The 20,809-nt window shown below is 58.3% G+C and overlaps 1 protein-coding gene across 1 annotated transcript; it reads left to right on the top strand.

Annotated features, from left to right (window-relative positions):
- The first annotated feature begins 278 nt into the window (after nt 1-278).
- On the top strand, nt 279-11,538 carry LOC149521311 (alpha-2-macroglobulin-like protein 1). The gene is made up of 11 exons (XM_089773900.1): nt 279-436; nt 1,061-1,250; nt 2,247-2,409; nt 2,902-2,954; nt 3,550-3,570; nt 4,351-4,504; nt 6,062-6,146; nt 6,367-6,466; nt 10,017-10,131; nt 10,891-11,006; nt 11,281-11,538. Exons 1-11 carry the CDS (start codon nt 366-368, stop codon nt 11,536-11,538), a joined length of 1,326 nt encoding a protein of 441 aa, XP_089630026.1. The 5' UTR covers nt 279-365.
- Nucleotides 11,539-20,809: the final 9,271 nt, after the last annotated feature.

The raw sequence follows: 20,809 nt of genomic DNA, 5'->3' as shown, positions 1-20,809 counted from the left end.
TGCCTGGTCTGTCCCAGCATCCCGGCTACTGCCCGGCCACTGACCCCAGGGGTCCCGCCCCCAGGCCTGTAACCAATGCGAGGGGCCCCCTGGCCGCCTGGGCCTTTGCCAGCCAGAACCGTCAGACTCGGATCCAGCAGCTGGGTTGGTGGGTAAATATTGTCCTAGGTGCGTGTGCCAGCCCCCGCCAGAGACCTGACCCGACCCTTCTGTGCCCGGCCCACAGGCGAAGCTCCAGCCCCAGAGTCTATATCAGGGCCCAGCAGGCTGATCCCCGGCTCAGAGCGTGGGAGGGAGGAAGAAGGACTCAGAGGGGCGTGACGTGTGTGTGTCCCTTGTCCCAGCACGTCTGCCTGCACCCAGGAATGGGGGCCCCAGTAACCCCGGCCGGCCTGCTGCTCCTCCTGCACCTCACAGCTGGGACGTCTGCAGAGCCGTAAGCCCTGTCCGTGTCTGTCTGTCTGTCTGCGTGGTGGGCAGTGTGGGGGGTTGGAATCAGCCCAGGGCACTGGTGAGGAGGCTGCTTGACGGGAAAGTAAGGGGACAGATCCATTCTCCCCGGGAGCTCGGTCCCTCATGCTGGGACCCTCCTGGCCCCCCCTTGTCCTACCCCCAGAGGCAGACACCCCCTCTCTGTGCCTCAGCCCCTCTGTACCATGGGGTGGTAATCCCCTGGGGCCACCGGCTCCCTCAGCCACAGATCCAGTAATCAAGTATCAGAGGGGTAGCCGTGTTAGTCTGAATCTGCAAAAGCGACGAGGAGTCCTGTGGCACCTTATAGACTAACAGAAGTGTTGGAGCATAAGCTTTCGTGGGCAAAGACCCACTTCGTCAGATGCATGTAGTGGAAATTTCCAGAGGCAGGAATAAATATGCAGGCCAGGATCAGGCTGGAGATGACCAGGTGGATCCAATCAAGGAGGATGAGGCCCACTTCTAGCAGCTGATCTGGAGGTGACAAATCAGCCTCCAGCACCTCAGACCCAGCCCTGCCCCATCAGAAGGAACCCCCTGGGCTGTGCCTCCCCTGCCCCCTCCCACGGTGCTGCCCCCTCCCCAGGCACTATGTGGTGGTGAGCCCAGCCCAGCTCTACCACCCGCACACGGGGACGGTGTCAGTTCATCTCAGCGACCTCAACGAGACCGTCCGGGTGAGCGTCCGGCTGGAGAGGGGGGAGGGGCTCAGCAATGCCACCCTGCTGGAGAGAGAGGTCCAGGAGCCCCGTCTGCACGAGAACCTGAGCTTCCAGGTGAGCCCCCCCACCCAGCCCGGCCCTGGCCATGGGCACCGAGCCCGTCAGCCCTGGGCCTGCAGCCCCAGCCCGGCCTCAGGCACAGACTGATCCCGGCCCTGGCCATGGGCAGCTGTAGCCACAGAGCGTCCTTCAGCAGCGACAAGCCGGAGGGGGCAGGGATGGGGGCGCAGACGGAGCCTTGGCTTTCAGCTCCACCGAGCGCCCGCCTGCTAGGAGGTCCCTGGCTGGGCGGGAGGGTCCCACAGTTTGGTGAGGGCTGGAGCAGGGACTCGCGAACAGCCCTGCCTCGGGTGACCAGACGTCCTGTTTTTAAAGGGACTGGCCCGTATTTAAGCCCTCCTGGAGGTGCCTGACTTTTTCTTACAAGCAGGCAAATTGTCCCGTGTTTCCTGTCTCTCTTCCCTGCTCCCACCAGCACCGGCTGGTCCTGCTGCTGGCCAGATCCCTGTTTGCTGGCTGCTGCCCCCCAGGGATGGTGGGGTCCAGTGGCCGATGATGGCAGTGGGAGTGCAAAGCTCAGCCTGTCGCTCCCCCTGCTGTGTCCTCTCCCCGTGGGACCTCTCGTGATACAAAGCTGAGAATCCAGCTCCGCTGTGTGTGTGTTAACTGGGGCCCAGTCAGCTGATTGCCATTGAACTCCCCTGAATACGAGTAGTTTCACCAGGCGTCCCATATTCAACACACGCTGCCAATGCCCCCCTGTGACAAGGTTTCATTCCCCTTGTGAGGCTGCATGTGAATCTTGAGTTGTTATAGTAACCCTGGGTCTGTGCCTCAGTTTCCCTGGGCACCGCACCAATGACTGGATGGGGGATGGGAATTTTGGGTGTTCTACGCACTGACAGAGTCGCATCTGGCTGTGGATGGGGGTGCAGGGACCTCTCACTCTCCATACGTGTCAGTGACACCCCCCACCCCGCGCAGTAGTGGGTCTGCGCCCCGACCGGCCCGTCACTGGTCACTGTGGCCTTGCTGGGGTTCCCTGTGCAGGTTCCAGCCCCGTCTGGGGGGCAGCAGGAAGCCGCAGAGCTGCACCTCTCGGTGCGGGGGGACACCCTGCAGTTCTCGGAGCGGACGACAGTGCTGCTGCGGGTGCTGGAGCCGGGGACCTTTGTGCAGACGGACAAGGCCGTCTACAAGCCGGGACAGACAGGTGAGGGGCAGGGGCTGCTGGAGGGGTTTGGTGGGGCCCCAGGCCCTTGGGAGGGACCCCTGGGTGTGGGGAGGGGAGGGGGGCTCTGGGGATATGGGACTCTCACTTGTAGGCCCCTGTCTGCACCCGGCCCAGGGGTGAGAGGCCCAAAGCCTGAGCCCGTTTGGGGGCCTGCATGGAACCAAGGGGGGTCTCAGCCCATCCTTGGTGCTGGCTGCAGGGGCCCCGATCGGCCTCCTCTGGCAGCCTCAGCAGGGAGGCCGGGGTCTGGCCGGGCCCTGGAGGCTCAGCTCCCTGCAGCCGCCCAGGGCAGGGCCACGGCCCGTGGGCAGAGGCAGCGTGGGGAAGCTCGCGCCGCCCTGCCCGGGCTGTGCCCGTTGCGAGGGGTCACAGAGGCCGTCAGTGCCTAGGCGTCCGGCTGGCACCGTCCCCCGGGAATCACCCAGAGAACCAGGCCGGGGCTGACTCCCCTCTGCCTCTGCCCCTTTGCAGTGAAGTTTCGAATCGTCACTTTGGACAAAGACTTTGTTCCCAGCGCCAGGCCGGTGAGAGCGGGGGTGGGGTGAGAGCGGGGGTGGGGCTGGCCTGTGGGGGCGGGCTGAGAGTGGGGGTGGGGCTGGCCTGTGGGGGCGGGGTGAGAGTGGGGGTGGGGTGGGCCAAGATGGATGCGGGGGGCGAGGAGGGCAGGGAAACATGATATAGCAGGCTGGTGAGAGCAGGGGCGGGGTGAGAGTGGGGGTGGGGTGGGGTTGGGGGGGCGTACAGATAGTTCGGAATGGCTTGCTAGCCCGTGCCCCGTGTAGCCGCGCGGCACGGGGTTCGAACAAGCCGGCATTTAAAAATGGCGCCGGCCGGCTTATGCAAATGAAGCCCGGGAAATTCAAATCCCGGGCTTCATTTGCACGTTTGGTATGCATACATTACCCTGCTAGTTCGAACTAGCGGGGTAGTGTAGACATACCCTCAGTCTTCCGCCACAGCACTTCTGCACCATCAAGGTGCTTCAAGGAAGGGGTGGGGTCTTGCAGGAAGGACGGGGCGGTAGATCTTGGCTCGTTCTGACATTTAAAGGTGATCTTGGGTGTGAAAAGGTTGGAGACCCCTGCTCTAACCGGCATCTCCTGTCTGTTTGCTTTGCAGCTGCCCCTGGTGACCCTGCAGGTCAGTCTGTCCCCCCAGCCTTCTCCTCCTCCCGTCTGGCTCAGCCGAGGGCAGTGGGGGGGGTTCAGTTGTGGGGATCCCAGAGGGGTCTGGGCTCTGACCACAGGGTCCAGCAACCAGCCTAGGCCCCTCTGCCCGTGGGGTGCACAGGGTCCCAGAGCAGAGGGTGTTTCTGGGCTGGGCCACGTGGGGGTGGGGAGGGACATTTGTGCCGTTGGGTTACGTCCTCCCCACCCGTGTTTGCATCATCTGGAGCTGTCCAGGGGCTGGGGGGTGGGGCCCTGGCTGGGATCCCTGCCTGAATCACTCATCCTGAATGTTCGCAGCCCCCACACGCTGGGTCAGGCCAGTGGGGAACTAAGTGGGGGCTCTTTTGGGTGTGGGGGGGGGGAGTTTCTGGGAGCTGCAGAGCAGGGGGGTGGAGGTTTGGGGAGGCTGCTTGGGGGAGGGGGACAGGGAACGTTACCACAGAGGCCTAGAGCTGAGATGGAGACGGTCCCTAGGGCTGTTCCCTGGGCTTTGTCCAGGCTGGAGATGGGAAGCCCACGGGAGCCTGTTCCCGAGCCGGTGCCCTTGGGTCAGGGTTGCAGGGTGTTGGCGGGAGGTACCGTGGGGGGTGGGAACTTGCCCAGGGCTACCCGGGGGTGCCTGCTCCAGGCTAAGGAGAAGATCTGAGGCCCCGGCCGTCGATCCAGCCCCGCCAGCAGCGCCAGGCACTCGGGGGCTGCCGGGTGGAGCCGTGTGCGGGCAGCGGCTGAGCAGGGCGTGTCCGTGTGCCAGGATCCCCACGGGAACCGCATCGCCCAGTGGCGAGATGTGACTCCGCAGCAGGGCATCGTGGATCTGTCCCTCCCGCTGGCTGCCAAGCTGGCCCTGGGGCCGTACGCCATCGAGGTGCAGGGGACCAGGCGTTGGTTCAGCGTGGAGGAGTACGGTGCGCAGCGGGGCCGGGGCAGCGACCGAGGGTGGGGGGGAGGATTCTTGAGTCTCCTGGGGGTGATGTGTCTGGGGGTCCCTGGGAGCTCAGAGCCTTGGGACTGGCCCAGCCAGCACCATGAGACCCTGCACCTCTGCTCTGGGGTGTTGGGATTCTGGGGAGAGGAATTCAGGCTCCTTGCCCCTCCCGTCCCTGCCCCACTCTGCTCTGGGGCCTGGAGGAGGGGAATTCAGGCTCCCTGTTCCACTCTGCAGCTGGTTTAAACTTCATTTCATTTGTGGACCCCTGGGGAAGTCTCAGGCCTGTGGACACAGTTGCCTTTGGTGTAAGTGTTTGGCGCAAATGCACGCAGCAGAATGCAGAGCATGGGGCACATGCTGGGCCTGGCGCTTGGTGCGGCCTGAGAGAGGAGCTGGCCTGGGAGCTGCTGTGGAACTGACACCCCCCCGGGTTGGGCCTGCCAGGGGGCGTTCCTGAGCTTGGGACGGTCGGAGAAGCAGATCGACTCTTCTGGGCACGTTCCCTTCCCAGTTCATGGACCCCTTCCATATAGTCTGTGGAGCGCTGCTAGAAAACCGCTGCTCTGGGGCCCTGGGCAAGGGACACGCAGACTCTGCCCCATCCCAGCCTTGCCCCAGTTGGCCGTAAGCCCTGCCCGAGGGCTCAGATGCTGCTGCTGAGCCTGATCCCCGTGGGTCCCAACCAGTCGCCACCTGCCTGCAGCCCCCGCACCTCAGCGCTCAGACACCCGGCCAATGAGACCCCCACGTGGCCCCTGCTCCCGGGGACATTGGGGATGTAAAAGTGTAACTGTGTAAACGGGGAACCAAGGAGCCTGGGCCCATTAACGTTTACGGTCACACGGGGGTCCCCACGCTCACTGGCTCCTGGGGAGCCTCCCGCTGAAACTGTAGTTACTTAATTACACACTGTAACATCCCCACTAGAGACCTTGCCCCTGAGTCCCCAGCCCCCCCGCTCCCCAGACACCCTGCTCCAAGCCCCCCGGTGTCACTGCCCCCAACTGTCCCCCAGTGGCGTAGAACAGACTTGTCAGCACAGTAACCGGGAACATGCAGTAAATGCCTTCTTGGGAAAGGGGAGCCCAGAACCTGGCCCTCCCCTCTGTGCCCCGAGTCCTCTCAGACCCCCAGCTGCCTGGTCCCAGCCCCTCCCCCAGGAATATCTCTGCCCTTTGTCCTGCTTCCTGGGCAAAAGGTGGCACCTGGTCACATCCCCTCCTGGGTCAGGTGACGAAGGCATCGGCCATTGTTTACATGCAGGCAGATGGGCAGCCTCTCTGTGGCAGTCACACCCCAAATTCCCATCACCTCTGGGCTTTGTCTCAGTTGGGCTGGTTTGAGCAGGCCGGTGCTGGGGGCCGTGGGAGCAGCCAGAGGGAGGGGGCTGGGGGCAAACAGGGCCATTAGCAGTGGCTCTCAGGGTGCCATTTCTGACAGCTCCCCCCACCCCAGCATGGGGCTCACATCTTGTGAGGAACCCCCCGAGCTGGGGCTGTGGGTCCTTTCCACCCCCTCCCTCTCTGCCCTCCAGAGCCGCCCAAGTTCGAAGTGACCCTCCAGCTGCCCCCCGTGGTGACGGTGCTGGACGAGACGCTCCACCTGCGGGTGTGTGGCCGGTGAGTGCGAACCCAGCCCTGCCGGGCCAGTAAAGGGGGGCTGGTTCCCCTGGACCTTACTCCCCTCCCCTGCACTCCTTGATCAGGGTGTGACATGTCCCTGCCCCCCTTCCCTGCCTTTGTCTCTGTCCGGGGGGGGGTCACCCTGCCACCCAAACCACCAGACACCCCAGCAAGGGACCCTCTCCCACTTCCCCTTTCTCTTCCGTCTGCTGCACAGAGACACCGACGGGAAGCCCGTGCTGGGGAGAGTCCAGGCCACCCTGTGTCGGCTCAGAGCGAAGAGGCGCCGGAGCGTGTGTACACATCTCACGGGCCAGGTGAGTGCGACTGAAGGCGCCAGGGTGGGGCTCTGTGACTTACTGTGAGAATCATGAACATTCCTCTGGGATCCCTCATCCTCCCTTTGCAGCCTGGGGCCTGATCCTGCTCTCATCTGCCCTGGGGGTAAAATGGGAGGGGCCCAGGGTTGACAATAGAGAGACCCTGGTGTAAGGCTGGTGTAAGTGCAGGTGAATCAGGGCCTGGATCCCTTGGGGCTCCCCACCTTGGGTAGGGGGATGTGGCCAGTGTCCCTGCTGATTTTTCCCTTCATGGGTGGAATCACTGTTGCTTGTGCAGCACCATGTAGAGATGTGCCCCACCAGCAGAGACACAAAGCCTCGAGTTCTTCTGCGGGTGATGTCCCAGTGGGTGCTCCACTGTGGGAATCCTTGGCACTGGGGAGACATGACAGATGCCGTTCTTCCCTCCCTGCATCTGGGGAACTCTCCCCGGTACTGGTTTCACCCTGCACTTCTCGGGGCTCTGTTAAATCTCCGGTGTTCTCTGTGTGCACCTTGCTCGGAGAGGAGGCTCGGAGAAGTGTCTTTTCCTCCCAACACTCCTCACGTGCCACATCTCACTGCTGTTATTCTCATCGCAACATACCCCGCAACCTGTTGTGGTACTCTGAGTGGCCATATTCGTGGCCTCACTATCCACCCCACTGGCCACCATGGAAGCACTGGAGTTCTCGTAGATTTCATTCTTCAGTTCCGTCTACCCCAGCAAAGAGGCCCACACCAACCTCACCCTCTCACCCTCCTGACCACGATGGATTCGGAGGAAGAGGAGGGCCAAATCCAGGATGAACAAACTGAGACACGTGCTCCTGGGGATTCTCCTACAGATAATTCTTCCTCATCCTCTGATGAAGCTGTGATCCCAGAGGATACGTATCCCACCGATGACTTGAAAGAGTTTCCAAGAAGTTTTTCAAAGGGTGGCCTCGAGCCAAGAGGTTCAGCACCAGGAGCTGGAGAAAGAACAACTCGGCCTCCTGAGAAATATCAGTCCTGCCTCTCAGGGGCAGATCATGTTGCCCATCGATGAGGCCATTGATCACCCTGCCCATTATGGGGGTATCGGACGAGAAATGGTGAACCCCAGCTTCCACCCAACCCACATGCAAAGGAGTTGGCAGGAGTATTTTGTGCTGCCTAAGGACTTAGTCTTCCTTTCTTCTCATCCGCAAACCAACTCCTCAGTAACGGATGTCGTTAATCATGGCTCTAGGGCAGGCCTGGGCAAAATATGGCCTGAGGGCCAGATCTGGCTCACCAAGCCACCGGATCCAGCCTGTGGAGGCAGCAAGGAGCCCCAGGCAGGCTCCCCTGCTTGCATCACAGCCTCGCGTGCCCTGCAGAAACGTGCTGCTGGGACGTATTTCTGTTTTAAAACTGGAGGGGACGGGGGAAGCTTCCGGAGCTGCCCCCACCCCCAGCACAATCCCATTGACCAGTTTCTGGCTAAAAAACAGCCAATGGGAGCTTGTTTGAATACCAGGCAGTCAAGAAGAACCACGCCCCCCTCTTCTGGCTCAGTCATTCGCTGAAGCACACGGCCAGGCCAGCAGGCAGGCTGGCTGGGAAACATTTTAAGCTCTGAAAACCTTAGCTCTGCAGGCAGGCAGGCTGGTTTGGCTCCTGGCTGATAAGTCTCCTGGCCACAGCCTGCCTCTGACACCCCAGCCCCTCCTGCCCCAACCCTTTGCCCCCCACTCAACATAACCAAACCCTCTGTCCCCTTCTTGCACCCGTACCCCCTCCCAGATCTGCCACCCCAATCTCCTGCCCAGATCACAATCCCCTTCGACCCTGAGTCACGTCCCAAACCCCTGCACTCCAGTCCCCTGCCCTAGGTCACAATCGCCTCCTTCACTGAAACTCCCACCCAGACTCCAGTGTCCCTCCTGCACCCCAGTCCCCTACCCGAGCTCCCCTCTGCACCCAACCTCCATCCCAGACCCTGCACGTCCTCCATTAATATCACGGAAGAATGAGGTGGCCCTCGACCACTTTCCAAAACCTTGGCATGGCTCCCTGTCAAAATTATTGCCCACCCCTGCGCTAAGGCTACACAATTCAAATCCGTTCTCAGTGACAGAGAGCACAGGAAGCTAGATTGTTTGGCAGGAAGCTACATTCCTCTGCCACATTGCAGCTTAGAATCACAAACTATTCGGCACTTCTGGTGAACCATGACTTTGAGAAGTGTTACAAACTAGCTGAATTAACGGAACATTTCTCAGACTCCAGGAGGCCCATACTCAGATCGGTCATCCACGAGGGCCATGCCATTGTCCGTACCGCTTTACAGTCCTCACTTGACGTGGCTGACACGGCAGCGAGGCCGACAGCTCCAGTGGTCATGAGGCCCAGGGCTTCGTGGCTTCAAGCAGTGGGAGCGCCTAGGGAGTTGCAGTCTAAGGTGGATAAACAGAAGCTCTTCGCAGCCAAGATGGTTGATGTCCTACATAGCAGCAAGGACTCCTGCACCGTGCTCCAAACGCTTGGCATGTGTGCACCACTGTATCGACAGGAGCGCTATACCCCACACTCTCAATTCACACTTTTCAAACGGAGAAGCACATGGTCAAACAGTTCCCACTACTGATATTTGGATTCTTGATAGGGTTTTATTTCAATCAGGTAGTTTTGGTTTTATTTTCGTTTTAAAGGATGCCAGATGCACCTAACCCCCTTGAATCTGTCCTACCAAACTCCCAGTTCACTAGCTCTCTGGTTGCTTACTAGCAGGCTTTATATAACTCTTCATGATAGCCCTGCCCCCAGTAAAGGCTGGATGAATGAACAAAGGGCTGGGCTTATGAGCAGCAATCCCATTCTAGGCACAACCCATTGTCCTGGCACAACCAAACCCTTCACTGCTTTAAGAGAAGCTGCGTTCCAAATTTGGTGGTTCTACCTCTTCCTGTTTAGAAGGAGTTCTTCATCAAGTAGACAAGCCAACAAACTCTAAAATGCAGAGTAGATTAGATACAAGGCTGCTGTCAGCTAATTGCTAAATTATCTGCCAGAACACTGACATTTTCTAGTACCTAAGTAGCCCCATCATGGTTCAAGTTGACCCCTAACAAAATCGGAAATGGTGCACTGCCACTAGCACCACTCCCCTTCCCAGGGCGCAGAGCGGAGCCCCAGGATGAGTCATTGTCCCCCCGAGGGAAGGAAGGGAAATGACCCTTGCAGGCCCCACAAGTCTGTCTGGTGTCCCGGGCGTTTCCTGTTGGGTGCTCTGGGCTGTCTCCACACTGGCGGTGAGTCACACAGCCCCAGCTCTCACCTGGCACAGGGGGTTCGGGTGTTCCCAGCGGGTCAATGCCGGCAGCGTCCCCAGCACTCAAGGGAGGCTCGACACCAGCACCTGCCGAGGGCCCCAGGAGTCCGGCTCCTGCCAGGGAGTATTTCCAGGTTCAGCTGAGACCCCCTGGGCATGAGCCGGCACCTCCCAGTGTTCCCCCGGCCCAGCCCGATTAGAGACCTGGGGCCGGGCTGCTGCTAACGGGCTGCGCTTCTCTCCCTGCAGACTGAGAGCGACGGCTGCCTTTCCTGGGAGGTGGGGATGGCTCCCTTCCACCTGACCCGCTCTGGCTACCAGATGAACCTGGAGGCCATGGCCTCTCTCATGGAGGAGGGGACAGGTGGGCCTGAACCCAAGCAGACCTGTGCACAGGCACCCGGAGCAGGGAGCCCAGAGGCAGAGGGGTGTCCCTGCAGTGACAGGGCCAGTGCTAGGCCAGCCCTTTAGAGATGGGTCTGGGGCAGCGTTTGTGGTGGGGGCTGGGTTCCGGTTCAGCCCTTCACAGGGCTGGAGCCCTCATGTGAGCTCAGATCTGGGCCCAGCCCTGCACTCCTCACAGCTTGGGGGGCTCAGAGCCGGGTTCTGGGGGCCCGTCTTTAACACTGGCTGACACGATGAGCTTCTCCCCAGCCCTGCCCCCAGCCGGGGTCTGGACAGTTTCCCTTCCAAGGCACAGAAGGGCACAGCCCCTTCCCCGGACGTGTCCAGCCCCAGCTATTGCCAGTGACGGGCCCCTGAGCTGGGCCCATGCTTGGGTCTGGCAGCACAGGAGGTGAGATGCAGGGCTCCTGTGCCCTGTGACCAGACACACACAGGGAGAGGACCCTCTCCGGGGGGGTGGGGGGGAGCATATCCTGGGTCAACGCTTTCTGGCCTCAGGATGGACCAGTTGCTCCAGCTGCTCAGGGGCAGACATGGGCTTGGCTTCCTGGAAAATCCATCCCTGCCTCATTTAACCCCCACCCCCAATTCTCCCCCAATGGCCCCTGCAGCCCTCAGCTAGCAGGGTAGAAATGGCTGCACAGATCGGTATGGAGAGAAATCCGGGATTCAGCCTGAATTGGGCCCCCGTCTCCCATCGGCCTCCCTCTCCTGCTAGGGGTGGTGATCAATGCGACCAGGAGCTGTGACATCAACATCGTGTCTGAAATCTCCACGGTGACCTTTGAGGAAGCTGACGCTGCCTACAGGGCTGGAATCCCCTGCACTGGCAAGGTAATGGGATCCCTGGCAACCCATGTGCTCACCCCAGCGCCCTGCTGTTCCAGTCCTGCCCCACACCCACCCCAGCTCTCCCCAATCCCGACCTCCAGCGGCCCCTGCTCTACTGTTCCTGCCACACACCCGCCCTAGCTCCCCACAGCCTCATCTCCATTCCTCCCCCTGTTCCAGTCCTGCCCCCCACACACTCCAGCTCCCCCTGGTCCTGACCCCACTGCCTGGTACTGTCCCCAGAGTTTCGTGTCTCTCCCTTTATCTCCTGGCTCAGATGCTCCTGGAGGCAGCAGACGGCTCCACAGTGAAGAATGAGACTCTGTGGCTGTTTGTTAGCTCTGGAGACATTAGTGAGAACCAGACCTTCCTGACGGATGAGTCTGGCAGAGCCTCCTTCACGCTGGACACCTCCGGCTGGACTGGGACAGTCGCTCTGCGGGTAAACAATGGGCCTCTGAGCCCAGTGGGGCTCCTGTCCTGCAGGCTCTGTTGTTGTCCTGTGCCTCATAGTATTTACTACGGGAGTGCCTAAGGAGATTCAGGTTTGGGCCCTGAGGTTCTTATTGCTTCACACACCCAGGCTGTGTCTACATTGGCAAGATTTTGCGCAAAAGCAGTTGCTGCCTGTCTACACTGGCCGTGAGTTCTTGCGCAAGAACGTTCTAATGTAAGAAATCAGTCCTTGCACAAGAACTATGACGCTCCCGCTCAGGAATAAGCCCTCTTGCACAAGTGTTCTTGTGCAAGATGCCAGTGTAGACAGGCAACATGAATTTCTTGCACAAGAAAGCCCGATGGTTAAAATGGCCATTGGAGCTTTCTTGCGCAAGAGAGCGTCTACACTGGCATGGATGCTTTTGTGCAAAAGCACATCTCTTGCGCAAAAGCACATGCCAGTGTAGACGCTCTCTTGTGCAAATACTGTAACGCAAAAGCTCTTGCGTTAAAGAGTATTTGTGCAAAATCTTGCCCATGTAGCCGTAGCCCCAGAGTATAAACCACCCCTGGCCAGAGAGCCTGCAGGCTGAAGAGCCAAGACAGAGGTGGGTGGGGAAGGGGCAGGACCCAGCACCAAAGCCATCGGTGGGATGGTACAAATGGCATTCTAGTGCTGCCACTTCTCTTCTCAGGACCATGTGGGGTGCGGTTTATTAGGAAGGTCGCCCCCTTCCAACTACTCTGGGCTCCTGCACCTACCAAAGACCCCCAGCCTGGGGTCCCACAGCTCAGGGCTGCCCCATTCCAACCACTGGGGTTCTCTAGGCTCTTGTTACAGATGGGGGGTGAGGGGTCATGGGGCTGAGCTCAACCAGCAGCATCAGAGCTGGTCCAGCCCGGTGCGATTCCTGTCCTGTGCTGAGCACTCAGCATCCAGCACGCCCCCTCGCTCTCTATCCCCAGGGGCACTTCAAGCAGGCAGGTCCCAGAGGAAAGCGTGACCGAGTCTCTCCCTGTTACCCGGATGCCCATCACCGTGTGGAGCCCTTCTACTCCCGGAGCCGGAGTTTCCTGAAGATCCGCAGGCTGGGCGGGGAGCTGCCCTGCGGCCAGGTGCGGCGGCTCCATGTGGACTATGTCCTGGCGAGGGAGGCCCTGTGGAACGGGTCCAAGAGCCTGGATTTCATCTTCCTGGTGAGCCCCTACCTGGGAAGCTAAAGTGTGTCTGTGTGTGTGTGTGAGTGTGTGTGTGTGCGCGTGTGTGTGCGCGCGTGTGTGTGTGTGTGTGTGTGTGCACGCACACGTGTGCGAGTATGAACTCAAGTCTCACGTTATCGGATTTTAACAGGAAAATGCAGATCATTGTTGCACCCACTGGTGTGTGTTTGCCCCAAACGTAGTGCAAAGGGGGCCAAGTGAGGTGTCTAATGGAAGCCAATGCCATGCGGATTCTGTTTGTGCTGCTCATGAACACCTGTGCACTCCGTGTCTCGCGCTGCACCTGTGCACTCCGTGTCTCGCGCTGCACCTGTGCACTCCGTGTCTCATGCTGCGCCTGTGCACTCCGTGTCTCGCGCTGCGCCTGTGCACTCCGTGTCTCGTGCTGCTGCCGTTTGTTGGATGCGTGCGCGGCACGAGCCTCCCTCAATTCCTTCTACTGTCCTCAGCTGAAGACGGAGTCAGAGCAGTGCTCTCCTTTCCTGAGAGGAAACAAACAAACAGCCTGTCAGTTTAATAATAGTTCATAGTTTTAGTTAGTTTTCAATGTTTACTTCAAAACAACAAGAAAAGCCGCCACATTGGATGCAAGACGAGCCATCGTGTTCTACTTAGACAGAACCAAAGAGGTCAGAAAGTCGAACAGACTCTTCATCTCTTGGCCTGGGCCACATGGGGAACAGCCGTCTTGGCACAATGCATATCCAAATGGATTGCCAGCTGCATACACACAGCTTATGAACTTCGAGGGAAGCAGCTACCACGGATTATCAGGGCTCACTCCACACGTGTGATGGCCACAACATCGGCTTTCCTACGTAATGTACATTGGTGGACATTTGTAGAGCAGCTACATGGTCTTCCCATCGCACCTCACACAACATTACACCCTCCAGAAAGGACCCAGACCCACCACATCTCTGGCAGATACGATCCCTTCCTTCTTCTACACCAGGGCTACTCAACACGTGGCCCATGGGCCACATGCAGCCCACAGCCTGTTTGTTTGTGGGCCCCGGTGTGACTGGGTTTATGCAGGGCTCAACATGTGTCCCATGCATGGGAACCAAAAGAAAAAAGTACCGTCTTTTCGTGAATATACCCCGCACCCGAATGTACCCCACGGTTTTTGCCATTTGAGTTTAGAAATCCCTGTATATTCTGCGCACGAGTATAGCCTGCAGGGGCGGGGGGCGGGGTTTATTTGGGTGCAGATTATTCCTGCCTGCCCCCACTCCTGTGCACCATGGCTGCCTGCAGCCTCACGCTGCTGCTGCTGGCTGCCGAGCCCTATGCCCAGAACTGCTCCAGGGTGTGGCAAGGAGGATGCAAGGGGGGCGCAGGCAAGATTGCAAGCGGGTTGCGGGGGGGGGGGGGGGCGTTGCATGGGGAGTGGGCAGTCTGCAGCGATCCGCGACCCCGGCCACCCACCGCCCGGGACAGGACTCCGGGCTCCTTCCCTTTGTCAGCCTGGCCTGGGAGCCTCCCACCTTGCGCCTCTGCTGGGGATGCCTGTGCCCTGGCTCCGGAGCTTTCCCGGTGAGCGAGCCGGGCTCCCAGGCAGACTTTGCCCCCCGCCCCCCCTTCTGGAAGAGCCATGCCAGGAAAAAGTTACAGGGCTGTGCCCCTCCCCCCCCCCCCGTAAGGTTCCCTCCATTGTTCAGCTGTTCAATCCAGCCCCGGCTCTCTGCGGGGGAAAAGGTGTTTGCAGCTTTCAACCCCACCCCGGCAAAGGCTGAGCCGGGAGGGGCTCTCAGAGCGGGGGCGGGGGCATTCTCCGAGGCATGTCCTGCCTGGCACTGTGCCCCGTGACGCCTGCCTGTGAGCCTGATCCCCCTGGTAGCTTTCGGAGGCCAAGCCTCCCGGCAGGGGAAACACTCACCACCTGGTTCCCGCGCAGCCGCACTCACCCACAGGTGAGTAAAAAAGTTTTGTATACCCCGCACCCGAGTATACCCCGTGGGGGTGGGGAGGAGGTTTGTAAAAATGAATATAACCCCTGGGTTATATTCCCTAAAATACGGTAATAAATGTCACGGTCTTCTGTTGAGATGTGGTTTTGTATTTAATTCCTAGACTGGCATTTCCCATTAAAAGTGCTGTCATGTGAGTGGAAATGGCGGAACTATTGAATTTAGTGATATCAGCAGAACTGACTGGAAAGGGGCCTGCGTGTTGTGTAGTTTTGCCTTAATCTTTGTTTTCATGCCTGTCAGTGTGAAAAACTCTTTGCATATATTTTTGCATTTATATGCCTCCACACTTGTGCTGAGAGTGTCATTGTGGCCCCTGGGGCTTCCAAACTTGAGTAGCTCTGCTCTACACAGATGACTCCAATGCCCACCAACATCTGGCAGGTACAGCTACTAAGTCACCTGAGTGTAGCACCCACAGGGACACCACTCGGTGGAGAAGAAATTACTCACCCGGTGCAGTAACCATGGTTCTCCGAGATGTGTGTCCTTGGGGTACTCCACTGCCCTCCTTTCCTCCCCTCGGCCTGACGTCCTTTAATGGATTGCAGGTAGAAAAGGAAAAGAGGGAATCTCGTGCTGCTCATGCACCCAAGAAACAGCAGCCGTGCAAGGCATGGGGTGCACAACATGGTGCGAGGGGCACTGCTCACCAAAAACCTCCGATCAGCGGTGCAAGGACGCACTGAGACCTGAGTGGAGTACCCACAGGGACACACATCTCAAAGAGCCATCGTTATGCACAGGGTGACGAACTTATTCATTTATGAAGTTTTGGGGGGACCGTGACTCTGGACAGTTGTCTGTGGCTAGCTAGTCTTACTGTGACCAGGAGATAGCTGTCTGTTGGTGCAGGAAAGCAGTGTGTCTGTGAATGAGGTTTCTGATTGCCTGTCTGGTGTCTCAGAAGTGAGGCTGGAATTAGACGCAGGGCAGGGAGAACTCAAGGGTCATGAAAATGTTTCTCTAAAGCAGATTGCAGCTGATGGTCAGGTGAAGCCCTAACAGAAGGAGAAAGATAAAGTTCTTCTTCGAGTGAATGTCCCCGTGGGTTCACTTTGGATGCTGGTGACTGGAGATTTTTCTAGCGGTGTCCTTCCATGCCGAGCGTGTGCAGCAGCGTCTCCTTATGCCGTTGGTGTCTGTGAGGCGCTGTGTCATGGGCACACCTCAGTTCCTTCTCTACCATCCTCCGCTGCAGACAAAGCTCCCTGTCAGTGGCCTCCTTTTGACCTAAACAAGAAAAAAGAGTAAAATTTCCCGTTTTCCTTTCAACCAAGTTTCTACTTCTTACCTTCCTATTCATTAAAAAAAAAAAAAAAAAAACGCTTTTCCCTCAAAAACAAACATGTTTTCTTCATTTCCAGTTTTAAAATGCTCACCAGGTTTCAAACACTGTGACTCTTGTCACGAAGCCATGCCGGTGTCCGACGGCCACTCTTCCTGTAGCAACTGCTTAGGAGAGGCACATATGGCGTAGAAGTGCCCCCAATGCTCGAACCTCATGGCCAGAGCAAGGTGGGACTGTGCTAAAAGGCTGAAAACTTCCCTTGTTACAACCTTCGCATGATGGCTCTCCCCCCAGAAATAAAGCCATGAACATGAGCAGAGATATGAGCATCAGTCATCCCTCTACCTCCTCTGATAGGGCAAAAGCAAAGGGTTGGGTTTCCCTGCCCAAATTGCTGCCCTTGGCACCGAGCTCGTCCAGTGACAAACCTAGTACCTTAGGTATGGCACTGGGTGTAAGGGAAACTCAGGGGTTGGTGGTTGTTGAGGTCTACCTGTAAAAGGCAGCAGTTTATTTGGTAAGGAACTTGTGTCAGTACCTAAGAGCCAGAATTTTTCTGTTAAAAGTGATTCAACTGATTGCATTTGAGAAATCCAGTGTGGACAGTTTTAAGGAGACTTCACAGAGGTGAAAAGTTGTTTCAGAGGAATTGGAAACAGCCAGATAATTGGAACAGCCCTCTGATGACCCCTGGTCGGTTCCTTCAGCATTTGTACCAAGAAGTTATTCCCAACATTCTCCAAAAACTTCCTGGATTGCCTGTGTCCTGCTATATCGGTCTCCCAACAGATTTCAGGGTGATTAAAGTCCCCCATGAGAACCAGGGCCTGCCATCTGGAAGCTTCTCTCAGTTGTCTGAAGAAAGCCTTGTCTGCCTCATCCACCTGATCCGGTCTATAGCAGACGCCAACCACAACATCACCCCTGTTGCTTCTACCTCTAAACTGAACCCACAGACTCTCAACAGGCTTTTCTCCCTCTATATACTTGTGACGTGGGGAAGCAGCCCCGCACTGAACTCTCAGGGCTCGGCCAGGGATTCCTTGCTGCAGAGACCCTACCCCCGCGGCCCTACCGAGCATGCCCAGGCTGCAGCTCAGCTATAAAATCCTGGGAAGACTCAGTCTGGGCTGGCGGCTGGAGGGGAAGGACCTAGGAAGGGAGCTCCTGACCAGTGTCCACCAGCGACCCCAGGAGAAGCCAGCGGAAGCACCAGGACCAGTTGGGATGTCGCTGGGGTCGGCCATAAGGGAGTAGTCACCCCCATGAACGTGGAGGACACTGCAAGTACATGGGAAGAGGCCCTGCTGGACTCGGACCAGGTAGGAAGGGGCCCAGGGCAGGGGCAGGAGCAGTCTCTCCCGCCCAGGAACCTCGGCGTGTTTCGGTAGGATTTCCCCCGCCGAGGGAGTGGCGGGCCGCCCTGCCACTCACAGGGCCCTGGGCCGGGATCCAGTGGAGTAGGATGGGCACGGGTCCCCCTACCATGGGTGTGGCCCCTCCAGATCCGTGACCCGCTGACACAACCAGCCTTAAAGGGCCAGACATTCACCTTGTTTAGTGTCTCGGGCCAGGAGGTCAGCAGGCCCCGCCTTAAAGGGCGTGCATCGATTAAACAAGCACCTCTGCAAGCAACGATTCACAATGATCACTCTCACCACTATGATTCTGGCACTGGACAAAGGGGACTGGTTTGCAGTCCTCAATTTGCAAGATGCAGAGTTTCACATCACAATACATCCTGGATGCAGGCGTTCCCTGCGATTCGTGGTAGCTTCACACCACTTCCAGTACAGAGTCCTCCCGTTCGGACTCTGCTCTGCTCCCACAGCTTTTCCCAAGACCCTCGCGGGGCAGCAGCACATCTCAGATGCAATGGTATCGCAATATTCCCCTATCTCAATGATTGCCTTATCCGAGGTCCCTTGCAGTGGGCCAGGAGTGAGATGTTCAGGTTCACAAAGGCCTTTCTTCAGTCACTAGGTTTCATTATCAGTGAGCAGAAATCTACAGTACGCCCCACGCAATCCCTGGAGATCATCAGGGCTCACGTAGCTTCCCCAGTCACCATTTTGACAGTATAAGAAGCCTCGTCACTACCGTTACCAGCAGCCCGACCGTGCCCATCCTAACTTGCCTCAAGCGTATGGGGTGCGTGGTGGCCTCCACTTACGTAGTCCTGCACTTTCGACGTTTCCAGCACTGGATTTCTTTAGTGAACCTGCCAGCCAGCTGCCACCTCTGCAGGCACATTTCACCTCCTCCACAAGTCCCCCTTAGTGCTTGGAGTAGGTAGTTCGAATTAGGCTCTCTAATTCGAACTACCGTTACTCCTCGTGGAACAGTTTTTTGCCAGTTTCTTGCCATTCCAACCAGAAAGGACATTGTCTCAACGACTTGATTACCTGCATCCTGCTTCAAAGACCTTTTAAGACTAAACTTCAAAGAGAATCCTCTGAACTGTCATTCATGCTTAAATTCAACACTTTACACCAACAAAGACCTTAATTACCTTACCCATTACAAAGATAGCTTCCCCAATTATCACCTCTAATATCATTAGCTCACAGACATTTACCTTCCCCCCGCATGCCCCTTCTGTTCTGAAATGTGATTTGTCCTTTTCATATTTGTTCTTTTTTTAAAATTGTATCCTTTGGTATATACGGTTGTGACAATTTTCTTCCACTGTTTGATCTGAGGAAGTGGGTCTGGCCCACAAAAGCTCATCATCTAATAAACCATCTTGTTAGTCTTTAAAGTGCCATATAGTCCTGTCTTTTGTTGGGGATAGATGTGTGTAATGTCTTCTCCTTAACAATCCTTCTCTCTGCCTTTTCTTTCTTGTATTAATAACCCTTTAGATTTTAGATTTTCCTCCTTCCCCACTAAGGGCTCAGGTTCCAATCTCCTCCAAAGTGGGGGCTGTCTGGCTGGAGGACTGGGGAACAGGACACAGACCTGAGAGATCTCCTTTGCCCCGCCCTGTTGGCTCAGTCTGTGGGTGGGGGAGAGGCAGCTCCTGCCCTGACTCCGGCCAGTGCAGCATCCCCACGTCGGGGCGTTCGCCAGCCCCTGTTCAGCCTCAGCTCAGTGACTCCCGTCTCCTCCTCCGCAGGTCGTGGCCAAGGGAGCCATCGCCAGGATTCTCCACAAGGGGCTGGAGCTCGGCGAGGGGGCTGGTAAGTGGTGGGGGAGGGGTCTGTGTTGGGGATGGAGACCCTGGGCAGGGACCGGGCGGGGGGAGGGGCTCTGCTGGCTGGGCCTGACTGCCCCCCACTGCCCTAGGACTGAAGGGCTCCTTCTCCGTGGAGCTGCCCGTCGGCGCTGAGCTGGCGCCGGCTGCCAAGGTGCTGGGTTACACGGTGCTGCCCGACGGAGAGATGGCTGCCGACAGCGCCCTGCTGCGCGTGGCCAAGTGCCTCCCCAACAAGGTGAGCCCGGGGGTCGGGGCTGAGGGGCTTGGGGGGAACCGCTCCTGCCCCGTAACTGGAGCCCTGGACAGGGCGTCACTGGCTGCCCTGGGCCCTCCCCTCCCTGGTCCCTTCTGCCCCCCTCCCCTGTCCGTTTTACTGGGTGCATCAACCCCCCTACCCCACCCCTGCTCCTGGGTGAGCTGTGTCTCTCTCTCCCCTCCCTCTTGACACCCTGTGCCTCGCCAGGTGAAGCTGGCCTTCTCGCAGGACCGGGCCCTGCCAGGCTCGGAGCTCCAGCTACAGGTGCAGGCTGCCCCCAGGTCCCTGTGCGCCATCCGCGCCGTGGATCGCAGCGTGCTGCTCGTGAACCCCGAGGCCGAGCTCAGCGTTGACACGGTGAGTCCAAAGCAGCTCGGCCATTCAACCTGCCCCTCCCCCCATAAGTCCTCCCTCCTCGCAGTGAGGTGTGATGAACGGCCGCTGGGGAACACCCGTCAAGGCCACCTCTCCTTGGTCATGGGGCTGCTCCAATGGCACTTGGCTCCCCTGACTCTGCAGGATCCTCACTTCCCTTGTCGGATCTCCCATCCGCTTTTGCAGCGCCCCCTCCCAGGCCCCCTCATCCGGCTCTGGCTGGGCACGCGGAGCTCCGAGCTGAGATAATGGCCGGGGTAACTGGAGCTCGCTCTCCAGGACAGAGCTGGTCCCCAGGTGCAGGGGTGGGGGTAGGGGCAGGGAAATTCCCTGTCCCCAAGTCCAGCAGGGGGCAGCTGGCCAGGTGCATTGTGGGAGGCTCACCTTCCTCTGCAGCAGCTGGATTTGCGCCTCCTGGGGTGATAACATGGATTTGCATTTGGCCTGTGGCTGGTACCTGCCATCCAGGGGCTCTCAGACCCTGCACAGGGCCAGTGAAAGTCCCAAGCCCCTGGGGCAGCAGGAGATGGGACTCGATGGGCCAGGAGCTGAGCTACCTGTCCTAACCAGGCCTTTCTGTGGCCCAGACAGCATTGGGGAGGGGCACTAAGAGCCATTCTCTGCCCCACAGAGAGATGTGTCACCATTCTTGCCCTTTCCAGGCTCTCCCAGGGCATCAGGGGCTGCGTGTCCATCACCTTGGTTCTCAAGTCGGGGGGTGCAGTGACAGACACCTGTGTGATGCTGTGGAATTTGGGGGCCCTTTATGAAAGTCTGTGTTCTGGAAAGGCCAGGGGTTGTGCCAGGTCTGCCACTTACGATATCTGCAAAACTCTTATAATCTGCCGAAGAGGACAATCTCACCTGTATGTGTGTATCACCTTTGTACTGTGGGTCATGGAGATGTCTGTCTGTCTGTCTGCACAACCTGTGCTGTGCTTCTGGGGGACACACAGACACTCCGGCAATGCACTGCCAGCCTGCTCCACGGACCATTGAGGACCTTCAGCTATTCAATTGTCCCACTGAGAAGAGAAGGGCCGAGCCTTGTGC

Source organism: Pelodiscus sinensis, chromosome 29 (assembly GCF_052426305.1).
Source record: "Pelodiscus sinensis isolate ZL-2025 chromosome 29, ASM5242630v1, whole genome shotgun sequence".
Lineage (NCBI taxonomy): Eukaryota > Metazoa > Chordata > Testudines > Trionychidae > Pelodiscus > Pelodiscus sinensis.
The sequence above is the reverse complement of the archived record's forward strand: the minus strand, read 5'-3'. Positions and strand labels throughout refer to the sequence as shown.